The sequence below is a fragment of the Gnatocerus cornutus genome, chromosome 3 (genome assembly GCF_029298725.1).
Source record: "Gnatocerus cornutus isolate USDA-ARS CGAHR chromosome 3, icGnaCorn1.1, whole genome shotgun sequence".
Classification (NCBI taxonomy): domain Eukaryota; kingdom Metazoa; phylum Arthropoda; class Insecta; order Coleoptera; family Tenebrionidae; genus Gnatocerus; species Gnatocerus cornutus.
Genome location: NC_142235.1, coordinates 1,430,264 through 1,444,487, shown reverse-complemented (window position 1 = coordinate 1,444,487; position 14,224 = coordinate 1,430,264). Strand labels below are relative to the sequence as shown.

Sequence of the window (14,224 nt, the reverse complement as noted above, 5' to 3'; positions counted from 1 at the left end):
CCGACGCGGATTCTTTTTTCGACTTTGTACCTTTTCTTCGGGGTACTAGACGTGTTTGGGGAATCTTGGGACTTTGGACTTTGGTACCGCGATGGACAAAGCGTGCCTAAAGTGACGGTTATGCAAGAAGTGCCCGCAAGGACGATGGGAGGTTTGATTTATGAGGTTTGTGTGGGTACCATTGTCAATGACGGAGGAATTTTTCGGAAAGAATGTTGATGAACGGCCGGAGCGGTGCGGGTGAAAATTACGAGGTCATTCGAAATGACTAAATTGGATGATTTGTGTCATTATAACTGTGTCATTTTATTCAAATCGATCTTCTTTTCCTGTCAACCAAATCATTTGTCGTTTTTTTTTTTAGTTTTAGTCAAAAATGACAGACCTTCAAGTCAACTAACAAGTTGAGAAGGCTGTCATTTTAACACGATGGAGGATGAAAAGGTACTTCTTTACCACAAATTTACAGAAATTTAGATCAAAATGGAAAATTTTGCGATTATTTTTTTAGGAGACATGAAAAACGTTCTATTTTTTTCAACACCCTGTAGTGTTTTTATTTTTGGAGTTACAAGAATGAAATTAATGCAAGTTACTTCTCTTTTCTTTCCTATAAAAACCGCAAATATACAAAAAAATCAGCGCTAAAAGCAGAATTTTTAGAATTTTTTTCTGAGGACTATGAAAAACATACCAGTTTTTTAACCCTTTGTAACGTCTTAATTTTTAGCTTTATAAGAATGAAATTAATGGAAGTTGCTTCTTTTCTTTTTTCTACGAAAACCACAAAGTTACAAAAATTTACCTCAAAAAAGAGAATTTTTAGATTTTTTTTTATGGGACTATGAAAGACCTACCAGTTTTTTCAACACTCTGTAATGGCTTCATATTTAGCGCTACAAGAACGAAATTCATAGAAGTTCTTCTTCTTTTCTTTTCTCTTAAAACCCCAAATATACAGAAATTTAACTCAAAAAGGAGAATTTTTAGAATATTTTTTGGAAAAGACTTTGAAAGACATTTCATTTTTTTCAACACTCTGTAATGTCTTCATTACTGGCGTTATGAGAATGAAATTAATGGAAGTTGCTCCTCTTTTCTTTCCTATTAAAACTGCAAATTTACAAAAATTTAGCTCAAAAAGGAGAGTTTTTAGAAATTTTTTCTTTGAGGCTCATGTAAAACATACCAGTTTTTATCAACACTCTGTATTGTCTTCATTTTTGGCGTAACAAGAATGAAATTAGCGCAAGTTGCTCTTCTTGTTTTTCCTACGAAATCCAAAAATTTACACAAATTTAGCTCAAAAAGGAGAATTTTTAGAATTTTTTTTGAGGCTCATGGAAAACAAACCAGTTTTTTCAACACACCTGTAATGTTTTCATTTTTGGCACCACAGAATGAAATTCATACAAGTTGCTATTTTTGTTTTTCCCACGAAAACCACAAATTTACAGAAATTTAACTCAAAAATGAAAATTTTTAGAATTTTTTTTTAAAAGGACTATGAAAGACATGTACTAGTTTTTTTCAACACTCTGTAATGGCTTCATATTTAGCGTTACAAGAACGAAATTCATAGAAGTTCTTCTTCTTTTCTTTTCTCTTGAAACCCCAAATTTACAGAAATTTAGCTCAAAAAGGAGAATTTTAAAAAAAAATTTTGAAAAGGACTATGAAATACATTTCAGTTTTTTTCAACACTCTGTAATGTCTTCATTTTTGGCGTTACAAGAATGGAATTAAAGAAAACTCTTTCCTATTAAAACTGCAAATTTACAAAAATTTAGCTCAAAAAGGAGAGTTTTTAGAAATTTTTTCTTTGAGGCTCATGTAAAACATACCAGTTTTTTTCAACACTCTGTATTGTTTTCATTTTTGGCGTAACAAGAATGAAATTAGCGCAAGTTGCTCTTCTTGTTTTTCCTACGAAAACCAAAAATTTACACAAATTTAGCTCAAAAAGGAGAATTTTTAGATTTTTTTTTTGAGGCCCATGGAAAACAAACCAGTTTTTTCAACACTCTGTAATGAATTTATTTTTGGCACTACAGAATGAAATTTATACAATGTCTTCATTTTTAGCGTAACAAGAACGAAATTAGCGCAAGTTGCTCTTCTTGTTTTTCGTACGAAAACCAAAAATTTACACAAATTTAGCTAAAAAAGAAAAATTTTTAGAATTTTTTTTATCAGGACTATAAGAAGCATACCAGTTTTTTTCAACACCCTGTAATGTATTCATTTTTGGCATTACAAGAATGAAATAAATGGAAGTTGCTCTTCTTGACTTTCCTATGAAATCCTCAAATTTACAGAAATTTAGCTTAAAAATGAGATTTTTTAGAAATTTTTTATTTGAGGCCCCTGAAAAACATATCATTTTTTTTAACACCCTGTAATGTGTTAATTTTTGGTGCTACAAGAATGAAATTTATAGAAGTTGCTCCTCTTGGCTTTCCAATGAAAACCTTGAATTTATACAGATTTAGCTCAAAAAGGAGAATTTTTAGATTTTTTTTTGTTGGGGATGAGAAACATATCCGTTTCATTCAACACCCTGTAATGTATTCGTTTTTGGCGTTACAAGAATGAAATTAATGGAAGTTGTTTTTCTTGTCATTATTACGAAAACCACAAAATTTACAGAAATTTAACAAAAAGGAGACTTTTTCCAAACTTTTTATTTGAGGCGTATGAAAAACATACCAGTTTTTTTTCAACACCTTGTAATGTGTTAATTTTTGGCGCTACAAGAATGAAAATAATGCAAGTTGCTCTTCTTGTTTTCTTACAAAAACCACAAATTTACAAAAATTTGACTCAAAAGGGAGACACTACTTTGTTTCAACACCCTGTAATGTGTTAATTTTTCGCGCCACAAGAATAAAATTAATGCAAGTTGCTCTTCTTGTCTTTTCAACGTAAACCGCAAATTTACAGAACTTTAGCTCAAAAAAGAAAATTTTTAGAAATTTTTTCTATGAGAATTATGAAGAAATACCAGTGTTTTTCAACACACTGTAATGTCTTTATTTGTGGCGTAACAAGAATGGAATTAATGGAAGTTGCTCTTTTTGTCCTTTATATGAAAACCTTGAATTTACAGAAATTTGACTCAAAAAGGAAAATTTTTAGAAATTTTTTATTTGAGGCTCATGAAAAACATATGATTTTTTTTCAACACCCTGTAATGTGTTAATTTTTCGCGCTACAAGAATGTAATTTATAGAAGTTGCTCCTCTTGCCTTTCCTACGAAAACCTGGAATTTATACAAATTTAGCTCAAAAAGGAAAATGTTTATAAATTTTTTCTTTTAGGACCATGGAAAACATACCAGTTTTGTCAACACTCTGTAATGTCTTCATTTTTGGCACTGCAAAAATGAAATTCATTCAAGCCGCTCTTCTTGTGTTTGCTACCAAGAAAACCACAAATTTACAGAAATTTAGCTCAAAAAGTAAAATTTTTAGACATTTTGTTTTTGAGGCGGATGCAAAAGATGTCTGTTTTTTTCAACGCCCTATAATGTTTTCGTTTTTCCTACGAAAAACAAATTTTTAGGAATTTAGCTCGAAAAGGCGAATTTTTAGATAAATTTTCTCTCAGGACTATAAAAAACGTGACGTATTTTTTGAAGCCTATTTCTGTCAGTTTCAATTTCTGTAACAATCTTCATGAGATATCTGTCATTTTTTCTCTTTGTGTTTGACTAAAATGACTGAAAGCGACCGAACTAATATCATCACGTCACGTAGGCAACTTCAAATTATATCGATTTAAAGGCGGCACTGTGGCGCCACCTCTCGGAAAAAGCGCAATAATGCCTACAGGTCTCTACAATTCTAATTCAGCACTGTCAAACCGCCATTTTTTGTACCCTAACATTTATAATAATTTAATTTCAAAGACACCCAAGGAACAAACAATTAATTTTGACAGCATTTGACTATCCCCACCTTTTTACTTTCTGCACCAATGAAACGCCTCCATTTTCGTAACATTACGACAGATTGCATCGTTATCGACCTTATTTCCACGTGACTTAAGGTCACGTCACCGTTGACACTCGTTTTTTCCACGCTACAAAACGAGACGGCGAATGACGTCGTAATGTCTTGTGTTATCATTCGTACGACCTTCAGTGTCCTCTGTGAGAATTCTCAGTTGCAAGCTGACTTTGATAGGCAAAAGAGGTCTTCGACGGTATTAAAAAAAGTGAGTAGATTTTCAATTTTTTTTGTTCTGAGGTGATGCGTTTTTTGCATGTTCGCGAAAATCGAGGTAGGCGTGATTTTCGGGACACTTCTTCAAAAAAACTGACAGTCGGTCTGGTGGATGGAAAGTCGTGTTTTTCGTATTTTCTGTATTAAGATTATTATTATTTTTGTAAAATTTTGTCTATTTTTATGAGTTATGATTTCATTGGTTCGAATTTTCGAAAAGTGGCGGAATTTTTCCAAAGGTCACTTTCAATGACATTTTGCTTGGTGCGAAAGACTTAAAAGAAAATTACAGTCGGACCCAGAAAGTTGTGGGTATAAATTGGGCGTAACTCAGACGATTCGTGATTGTTTTTCTTGTCGCTTTTATTCTTTAGTTAGTGAGGTCAAAGTCAATGACACCGGTCACTTTTTTTTAATCGTGTCGTCGAGTTTATTTTTAACTTTTGATATGTCGAAGTTCTCATTTTTTAACGCTTGAGTGTACTTTTGTGATTTTTGACTAATTTTGGGTCATTCTCAAGGTCATATTTAGTATTAAAAAAAAAAACGGGTTCCAAATTTGTCATCATTTTTTAACAATTTCATAAAACTTCATTGGTTAAAAACAGTAATTTTTATTCACAGGTTTTAAGTTTCTTGTCCTCTTAAATGGCCACATTTTTTTAATTTTAAGTGTTCTAATTTTTATTAAATAATGTTTAAAATAAATAATACTATTTTACAAAAGTGCAAAAGTAATAAACAATATATCAGGTTCTAAAATTTGCATTTTCTCAAATGTTCAAAGTTGCAACATTGCAAGGATTCAAATCTTCATAGTGTTTTTAGTATTGCATCAAACTTCATTGGTTCAAAAAGAGTAATTTTTATCCACAGGTTTTAAGATTTGCATATTGTCAAATGCTCAAAGTTGTAACATTTCAAGGGTTTAATTTTCATCATCTTTTTACTATTTTACAACATTTTATTGGTGCAAAAGTAATAATTTTTATACCCTGGTTGTAAGCTTATCATTTTCTCAAATGAGCAAACTTTTAAAATTTCAAGTGCTCGAATATTTATCAGCTTTTCACTATTTCACAAATATTCATTGGCACAAAAGCAGCAATTTTTATTCTCGAATTCTAAGATTTTTAGTTTTTCAAATACTTAAAATTGCAACATTTCAAGGGTTCAAATTTTCATCATTTTTTAATTAATTAACAAAACTTCATTGGTTAAAAAGAGTACTTGTTATCGACAGGTTCTGAGATTCGCATCTTCTCAAATACTCAAAGTTAAAATATTTCTAGGGTTAAAATGTTGATTATTTTTTGTCTATTTGGCTAATCTTCACACACAAACAACAATTTTTATTCACATCACAAAGTCTTCTCAAATGCTCAGAGTTTCGAATTTTTATCGTATTTTTACTATTTCACAAATCTTCATTGTTTCAAAAAGAGTTTTTTTTTTCTCAGGTATATCAGGTATATCAGGTATATATTCGCATCAAATGCTCAAAGTTGCAACATTTTAAGGCTGTTCTACCCCTCAACTAAAATTCGTGTTTTGAAAAATATGCAACCCAACATACTAACCATTTGACACATGCCAATCATCCATAAGGGTGAAAATCGTCTGTAAAATTAGCATATTTTCTACCACAGTTTAGCAATAAACCAGGCAGTTGAATTTGCCTTGCTTTGGAGTTTGTTTCGAACGTTTTCCCGATTTCGAAATATTATGTCTCTCGAAAATAATAATTGAAAAATAAAGAGAAATAATAAATGATGGCATCATCTAATAAACTTTAAATTTCAAGTAAAAAATGTTTCGTTAAAAATGTGTACCATCACAATTTTATTTTCAAAATTACACTGTGCGACAAATTCAAATTAATTTTGAATGTGTTATGGAATCCAAACAAAGTACATACCCAAAGAACATCCTTACCTCAAAACCTTCACAATTTTTAACATAAGTAGTTGAAAAAATCATAGAAAAGAGATTCTTTTTCTATTTTACTTATGATTTTAATGTATGTATCAATACTTAAATCTTATCAATATTTAAAATACACATAAAAAAACTAAAATTAAAAAAAATTATATGCAAATCATAACTTGTTTAGCCGCCAACTTTGATACAATTTTTTTACTCTTTATTACAAAATTCGATTTTTTCACAATAATTTTAAATTTATTGTATTTGGCAACGTACAGACTTTTCTTTTGGAAACAAAAATGTTTAAAACTGACAAAGTCATAAAATTTTACTTTTAAAATTAAATATAAAATTTGGTGGTGACTTGCGGTTACCGGGATATGTTTTATCAAAAGGTGGGCTACCTATAGAACATAACAGTTTTTTGGCTACTAAAACTTTGTCACGCAGTGTTTTAATTGATAATAAATTTAAATAAATTAGATTTAGATATTAGTTCATCTTGTCATTTCTTGTGTTTCAACGAATCCGCGGGTATTTAATAAAATCAATTCTACCAAATTTTAAAATGGATATTTGGGTACTTCCGAATAACATAAAATATTACAGCTGGGTAAAGAATATGTTCTAGAGCTACAATTTTTTTTATAAAATTGAAAAAACACTCGATCACGATTTTTTTTTTTCGATAAATCGCTTATGCCAAATCGCAGAAATAATCGCAAATAATCGCGGAAAATGCAAGATTGTAGAAAAAATATTGTGTGTATTTCGAGCGCAAATTCAAATTGCCGTTTTCGAGAGGTTGTCGCGCAACTTTAGATTTTTTGTCTCTTTCAATCGGCCATGTAAATTTTTACGCTCTTAATACACAAATAGCTATTAAAATTTGTGTTGTTGTACTTTTGCCATCAGCTACTTATATTAACGTGAGTTTCAAAATTATGAAAGATATCCATCGATCTAGAAGAATTCTAAGTAATACTGGTGTATTAAACTATAACACTAATTTGTTTTTACTTTTTATACGTGGACGTCAAAAAACTATACATTTATACGCATCACGAAAAAATAAAAAATAACATATCTTGGCACAACTAAATATTTCAAAAATTGAGAACAAATGTCCACCTCCATGAATGTTTTCATCATTTTGGAAAAGTTTAAAAAGTTGCTACAGTAACACAATTTGAGATATGTATAAAGAAATCATTGAAAATGTAAAATCATGTTTTGGGTAATTATTTTAACAAAGTTGGAGAAATTGCCAAAACACCGAAGTAACAATATAGAGCTATGCTGGTATCTAAAAATCAAATAGTTACGGGAGCGCTAAAAAGCTTTCAATCGTCTAATCTTTTTATTTTAAACTGACAGTCATGTATGGGAGACAACTCGGTGCTGACCTTTTTGGTCTTATGGCTACTTGAGAAAACATTCCACCCTGCCTGCGGCAAAGGACCAAATGGCCAAATATGCAATAAAATGCATAACAATCAATGTATGAAATGCAATTAATCCGTTGCCCTATATAGAATAGACTGTTTAAATGCAATGTTGTAATGCAAGTTATTAATTGAGGTCTACTTCAAGAGTTAAAAGCGAATTTTTTGTCAACAAAGATGAGTTTGATTGCACTAAATCTAAACTCAAAATACTACACTCAACTGAGAAAAAAAAGGTTCTGAAACTGTTCAGAAGTCACTGCTTTTTAATTATATTATCGATTGAAAATCATTTGCAATCGTTAATCTAATTATTAAAATGTCGACAAAATGTCTTAAAATTTATTTTTAGAAATCTTGCATGAGGATTAAAATGTTATTATATTCAGATGCGGCAGTCTTCAATTCTTGGTATGTAAGAAGTAGGTATAAAGTTGGGGTCCCAATGGTCAATCGCCGGCCGGCCGAGTTGTAGTCGTCAAACCGTGATTAGGATTAGAGACCCCCTGTTGTGAGGGGCTGTAAATCATGGCAACATTGAAGTGTTGGTTGCCGACTTTTTGTAAATTGGGAATCATTTTTACATGCAATTTTATTTTTTTCTAAAGAAACTGTTCATGTGGGGAAAAAACCAAGGAGTTTCCCGGATGTAGAATAAAATCCCTCATCTATCGAGTCGTAGTTCAAGCAAAAATTCCTAAAACTGTGCCCGTAAAACGACATGGCGTTTTTTCAGTTTTTATTTTTTTTAAATAAATTTATAAGAAATTTTTGAAAATCAAAGAGTTTCCCGTGTACATTTCGATATTATCTACACGTACAAAAAAAATCAAAACTCCAACCCTTAATTTGTGGCCGTAAAAAGTAATGGCGTTTTGCGCTATTTCCTATGCACTTCGGCCGGGGTAGGACAGAGCCTTAAGGGTTCAAATTTTCAACATCCTTTTTGACTAAATATTTCACAAAACTTTATTAGTTCAAAAAAGGGTAATTTTTATTCGATTTTTAGGTTCTCAAGTTCTCATCTTCTCAAATGCTCAAAGTTTTAAAATTTCAAGTGTTCGAATTTTCATCATATTTTATTGTTTCACAAATCTTCATTGTCACAAAAACAGCAATTTTTATTCCAAGGTCTAAGTTTCGCGTCTTCTCAAAATATTTCATGGGTTCAAATTTTCATTTTTTTTTACTATTTTACAAATCTTCATTTGCACAAAAATAGCAATTTTTGTTTTTAAATTCAAAGAAACGCATCTTCTCAAATGTTTAAAGTTTCAAGTGTTCGAATTGTATATCATATTTTTACTCTCTTACTGAACTTCCAGATTCTAAAATTCGTATTTTCTCAAATGCTCAAAGTTACAATTTTGCAAATTCCAAATTTTCAAAATCTTTAACTATTTCACAAACCTTTATTTGTTTAAAAAGAGTAATTTTTATTCTCAGGTTCTAAGATTCTTATCTTTTTAAATGCTTAAAGTTACAACATTTCAAGGGTTCAAATTTTTATCATATTTTTACTCTTTCACATAACTTTATTGGGTTCAAAAACATTAATTTTTATTCTGACGTTTCTGAGATTCTCATCTTCTTAAATACTCAAAGTTGCCACATTTCAAGGGTTTAAATTTTCATAATCTTTGCACTATCTTACAAAACTTCATTGGTTTAAAAAGAGTAATTTTTATTCTCAGGTTCTAAGAGTCGCATCTTCTTAAATGAACAAACTTTCAAAATTTCAATAGTCCAAATTTTCATCTTCTTTTAACTGTTTTACAAATCTTCATTGGCACAAAAACAGCAATTTTTATTCTCAGGTTTTAAGATTCTCATCTTCTCAAATGCTCAAAGTTTCAAAGTTTCAAATGTTTGAATTCTTATCACTTCTTGACACTTTCACAAAACTTCATTGGTTCACGAAGAATAATTTTTTCTCAAACTTCTCGTCTTCTCAAATACTCATAGTTGCAACATTTTACTGTCATTTCTTATTTTTACAGTCAATTTTATTTATTATTATTTCTTACTTTTTTTTTTATTTTTTTATACTCTATCCAGTTCGGTAACGGTAAAAATGACTGAACGATTGACAAACTAATCATTTATGTCAAATTTTATGCAAGGATAAAATGACAGCTATAAAAAAATGTCAACAAACTGTATGACAGTTCTAAAATGTCAAAATATGCTATCATTTTATCTCTTTCGCTGAAATCTTATCACAGATTTTGAAATTTAAACAAGTTGAGGTTAGATATAAATTGACACTAGTCGTACGACAGTTACGAAATGTCAAAAACAACAGATGCCCACTTTGACCAAAACCCTATATGGAATTTGAAAAGGGTCGCCGCCCTGCCCTTCCACGTCACGTGTCGACCCTCATTGGCCCTCGTCCCTTATTGTTTGATTAATATCCTGTTTGTACGTTTATTACTCGTTTTTATCTCTTATCTTGTTGTTTTTTCCTTGGCTTCTTAATCAGAGATCCCAAAGTTCGAAGTTTACAGATAAAACTCGACTATTTACTAGCTGGAATCGCCTTTGATTTCAGTAGTATAAAGTCGTACTTCTGATATACAATCGGAACTGTTAAGGTAGGCCAGTGACATTTCTTCGCTTTCTACATAAATTATAACTTGTTTTCATTGCCGTTGTGGCTTTTTTTGTTATTTTTTGTTGTTTTTCGCCACCACAGTAAATCAATTGGTGTCGGATCAGGGAATCGTGCTGCAGTGGTACGTTCAAACTATCAATCAATCTTTACCTATTTATTATCTTGTTTACGCATCACGTCTTCAAAGACAATCAATGTCGAAACAATTACGTCTCTCTTGGTAACAGTCAACAGTCATTGTCATGCATCATCCTGACTTCTGCATCGACTTCAAGTACCACCTCGTTCCTCCCGGAAAAATAACGAATTTATCTTTCCAGACCTGAAACAATCTACAAGATGACTACCCACTTCAACTACCCCGACCAGGCGCTCCAAGACGAGCTCCGCCAGATCGCCAACACCATCGTCACCCCAGGAAAGGGGATTTTGGCGGCCGATGAGTCCGTAGGGACTATGGGCAAGCGGTTGGCCGATATCGGGCTGGAAAACACCGACGACAATCGCAGGAAGTACAGACAGTTGTTGTTTACCACGGATAAGGTCATCGGGGACAACATTTCTGGAGTGATTTTGTTCCACGAGACTTTGTACCAGAAGGCCGATGATGGTACTCCGTTCCCGGAATTGTTGAAGCAGCGAGGGATCATTCCCGGGATTAAGGTGGACACGGGAGTTGTGCCGTTGTTCGGGTCGGACGATGAATGTACCACGCAAGGTAGGCGAGATTTTTTTTTTTGGTTTTGGACTTCTTAGGCTGTTTTTGAGACGTTTTAATGTTGTTGATAATTTTACTCAAAATAAGTTTGATTTGGTTTCAGTTTTGTTCAATTTACTAATTTTGTGAAAGTCCAAATTACGTTTTCCAGGTCATTTTGCGTAAGATAAGTCCAATTTTGTGACAGTTCAGAATCAATTTAAGAATCCAAAGCTGAATATTTTTAAAGAGACTGCAATTTTTGTTGTCTGTATATTTTTTTAATTCAGTTTACCAATTTTGCAAAAGTTAAGTCCTAATTAGTTTTTTAATCTGTTACAAAATGGACGATTTTTCAAAGTTAATTTCCCAGATTTCTATTCAATGTCTAATTTGAAAGAAAATTGAACGACAATAACGTTTTCCAGCTCATTTTGGGTAGGACAAGTCCAAATTTTGTTACAGTTCAGAATCAATTTAAGAATCTAAAGCTGATTATTTTTAAAGAGATTGCAATTTTTGTTGTCTGTATATTTTTTTATTCAATTCAATTCACCAATTTTGCAAAAGATAAGTCCAAATTTGTTTTTGAATTTTTGTTACAAAATATTACTATTTTTGAAAATTTATTTCTCCTAACTATTCAGTTACTAATTAGAAGGAAAATCGGTCGACATAATTACGTTTTCCATGTTATTTTCCGTTAGATAAGTTTAATTTGGCCTCAGTTCTGAATCAAATTAAGAATCAAAAGCTCATTATTTTTCAAGAGACTACAATTTTTTTTGTTTTTTTATTCAATTTACCAGTTTTGCAAAAAGTAAGTCCAATTTTTTTTTTTATTTCTTATACAAAATGTTACGATTTTCAAAATTAATTCTCTAGATATCTATCCAGTACTGATTACAGTGAAAATTGGGCGGCATAAGTCCAATTTTATCTTTTTTGGCAAATTAAGAATCTAAAGCTGATTATTTTTTAAGAAACTACCATTTTTTTTGTCTGCATTTTTTGTTCCATTTTATATATTTTTTATTTAATTTACCAATTTTGCAAAAGTTAAGTCCAAATTTGTTTTTTAAACTTTGTTACAAAATGCACGATTTGTCAAAGTTAATTTCCCAGATTTCTATTCAATGACTAATTTGACAGAAAATTGAACGACAATTACGTTTTCCAGCTCATTTTGCGTATGATAAGTCCAATTTTGTTACAGTTCAAAGTCAATTTAAGAATCTAAAGCTGATTTTTTTAAAGAGACTGCAACTTTTGTTGTCTGTATATTTTTTTATCTAATTTACCAATTTTGCAAAAGGTAAGTCCAAATTTGTTTTTGAATTTTTGTTACAAAATGTTCCGATTTTTGAAAATTTATTTCTCAGTAACTATTCAATGACTAATTAGAAAGAAAATCGAACGACATAAGTACGTTTTCCATGTTATTTGGCGTAAGATAAGTTCGATTTTGCCTCAGTTCAGAATCAAATTAAGAATCGAAAGCTCATTATTTTTCAAGAGAGTACATTTTTTTTTGTTTTGTTTAATTTACTAATTTTGCAAAAAGTAAGTCCAAATCTTTTACAAAATGTACGATTTTTCAAAATTTATTCTCCAGATATTTATCCAGTGACTGATTAAAATGAAAATCGGACGGTATAAGTCCAATTTTATCTCCATTTTTTGGCAAATTAAGAGTCTAAAGCTGATTATTTTTGAAGAACTGCAATTTTTTCGCTGTATTTTTTTATTCAATATACCACTTTTGCAAAAAAGAAGTCCAATTTTTTTTTATTTTTGTGTTTCAGAATGTACGATTTTTCAAAATTAATTTTTTAAGTATCTCTTCAATATGACTAATTTAGAAAGAATATCGAACGGACATATTACGTTTTCCAGGTCAGGTCAGATAAGTCCAATTTTCTCTCACTTAAATGAAGAATCTAAAGCTGATTATTTTTAAAGACACTGCAATTTTTGTTGTCTGCATATCTTTTTAATTCAGTTTACTAATTTTGCAAAAGTTAAGTCCTAATTAGTTTTTAAATCTGTTAGAAAATGGACGATTTTTTAAAATTACTTTTCCTTATATCTATTTAATGACAGATTAGAAAGACAATCTAACGACAGAGTTACGTTTTTCAGGTCATTTTGCGTAAGATAAGTTCAATTTTGTCTCAGTTTTTTTTTTGTCACATTTAGTCCTAAAACTTAGAAGTCCTAATTTTATCAATAACTTATTTATTCCGCGAATTTTTTGTAATTTAATTAAATCAAGTTTAATTTCAGCTTAATTGGACTTTTATAAGTTGATTTTTTTTTTCAATCGAATTATTGAGTTAGAGCTACCTAAAAAAATTTTATTTCTTATTCCAAAAATTGATTTAAATAGAACCTGATTTTTGTAAGATTAGCCCAATTTTGTCGAAATTTTCACTTTCAACTTACAAGTCCTAAAAATGTGAGTTCAAGTCCAAATTTGATCTTTTTTTTCGTTTTCTTCAGGTTTGGACGACCTAGGCAAACGCTGCGCCCAATACAAAAAAGACGGCTGCCACTTCGCCAAATGGCGCTGCGTCCTCAAAATCAAAGACCACACCCCCAGCTACCAGGCTTGTCTCGAGAACGCCAACGTCCTCGCCCGTTACGCCTCCATCTGCCAACAAAACCGCATCGTCCCAATCGTCGAACCCGAGATCCTCCCCGACGGGACCCACGACCTCGAACGTTGCCAGAAAGTCACCGAGACAGTCCTCGCGTTCGTCTACAAGGCCCTCAGCGACCACAACGTCTTCCTCGAGGGCACTCTTCTGAAACCCAACATGGTGACAGGCGGACAGAGCCACCCCGTCAAGTTCACTCCTGCGGACATCGGGCGGGCCACCGTCACCGCGTTGAACCGCACCGTCCCCGCGGCGGTGCCCGGAATCGTTTTCTTGTCCGGGGGGCAGTCGGAGGAGGAAGCCACTCTTAATCTGAACGGAATCAATCAGTAAGTTAAAGTGGAGTTGTGGCGGTATTTAAGGTGGTTTTTAGGTTCCAGGGAAAGAAGCCGTGGGCGCTCACTTTCAGTTACGGACGCGCTCTCCAAGCCTCCGTTCTCCGCGCTTGGGCCGGGAAAGACGAGAACGTCGCCGCCGCTCAAGCTGAACTCATCAAGCGCGCCAAAGCCAACGGACAGGCGTCTTTGGGGAAATACGTTGCGGGATCTGTCGTGGGACAGGCCGCCGAGCAAGGGCTCTTCGTCCAGAACCACGCGTACTAAACATCTCTTTCAATATACACAATTTTACAATAAATATTTAGACGGATATT

At 32.1% G+C, this 14,224-nt stretch overlaps 1 protein-coding gene across 2 annotated transcripts; it reads left to right on the top strand.

The window, feature by feature from the left end:
* Positions 1 to 4,089: 4,089 nt before the first annotated feature.
* Positions 4,090 to 14,222, top strand: Ald1 (fructose-bisphosphate aldolase). 2 transcript variants are annotated; one of them, XM_088032141.1, is made up of 4 exons: positions 4,090 to 4,219; positions 10,536 to 10,933; positions 13,415 to 13,901; positions 13,946 to 14,222. In XM_088032141.1, the coding sequence occupies exons 2-4, from the start codon at positions 10,555 to 10,557 to the stop codon at positions 14,172 to 14,174; spliced, it is 1,095 nt and encodes a 364-aa protein (XP_087888267.1). In that variant the 5' UTR covers positions 4,090 to 4,219; positions 10,536 to 10,554; the 3' UTR covers positions 14,175 to 14,222. The 2 variants fall into 2 exon arrangements, with proteins under 2 accessions (XP_087888267.1, XP_087888268.1); XM_088032142.1 differs by lacking the exon at positions 4,090 to 4,219 and adding an exon at positions 10,101 to 10,195.
* The last annotated feature ends 2 nt before the right edge of the window (positions 14,223 to 14,224 follow it).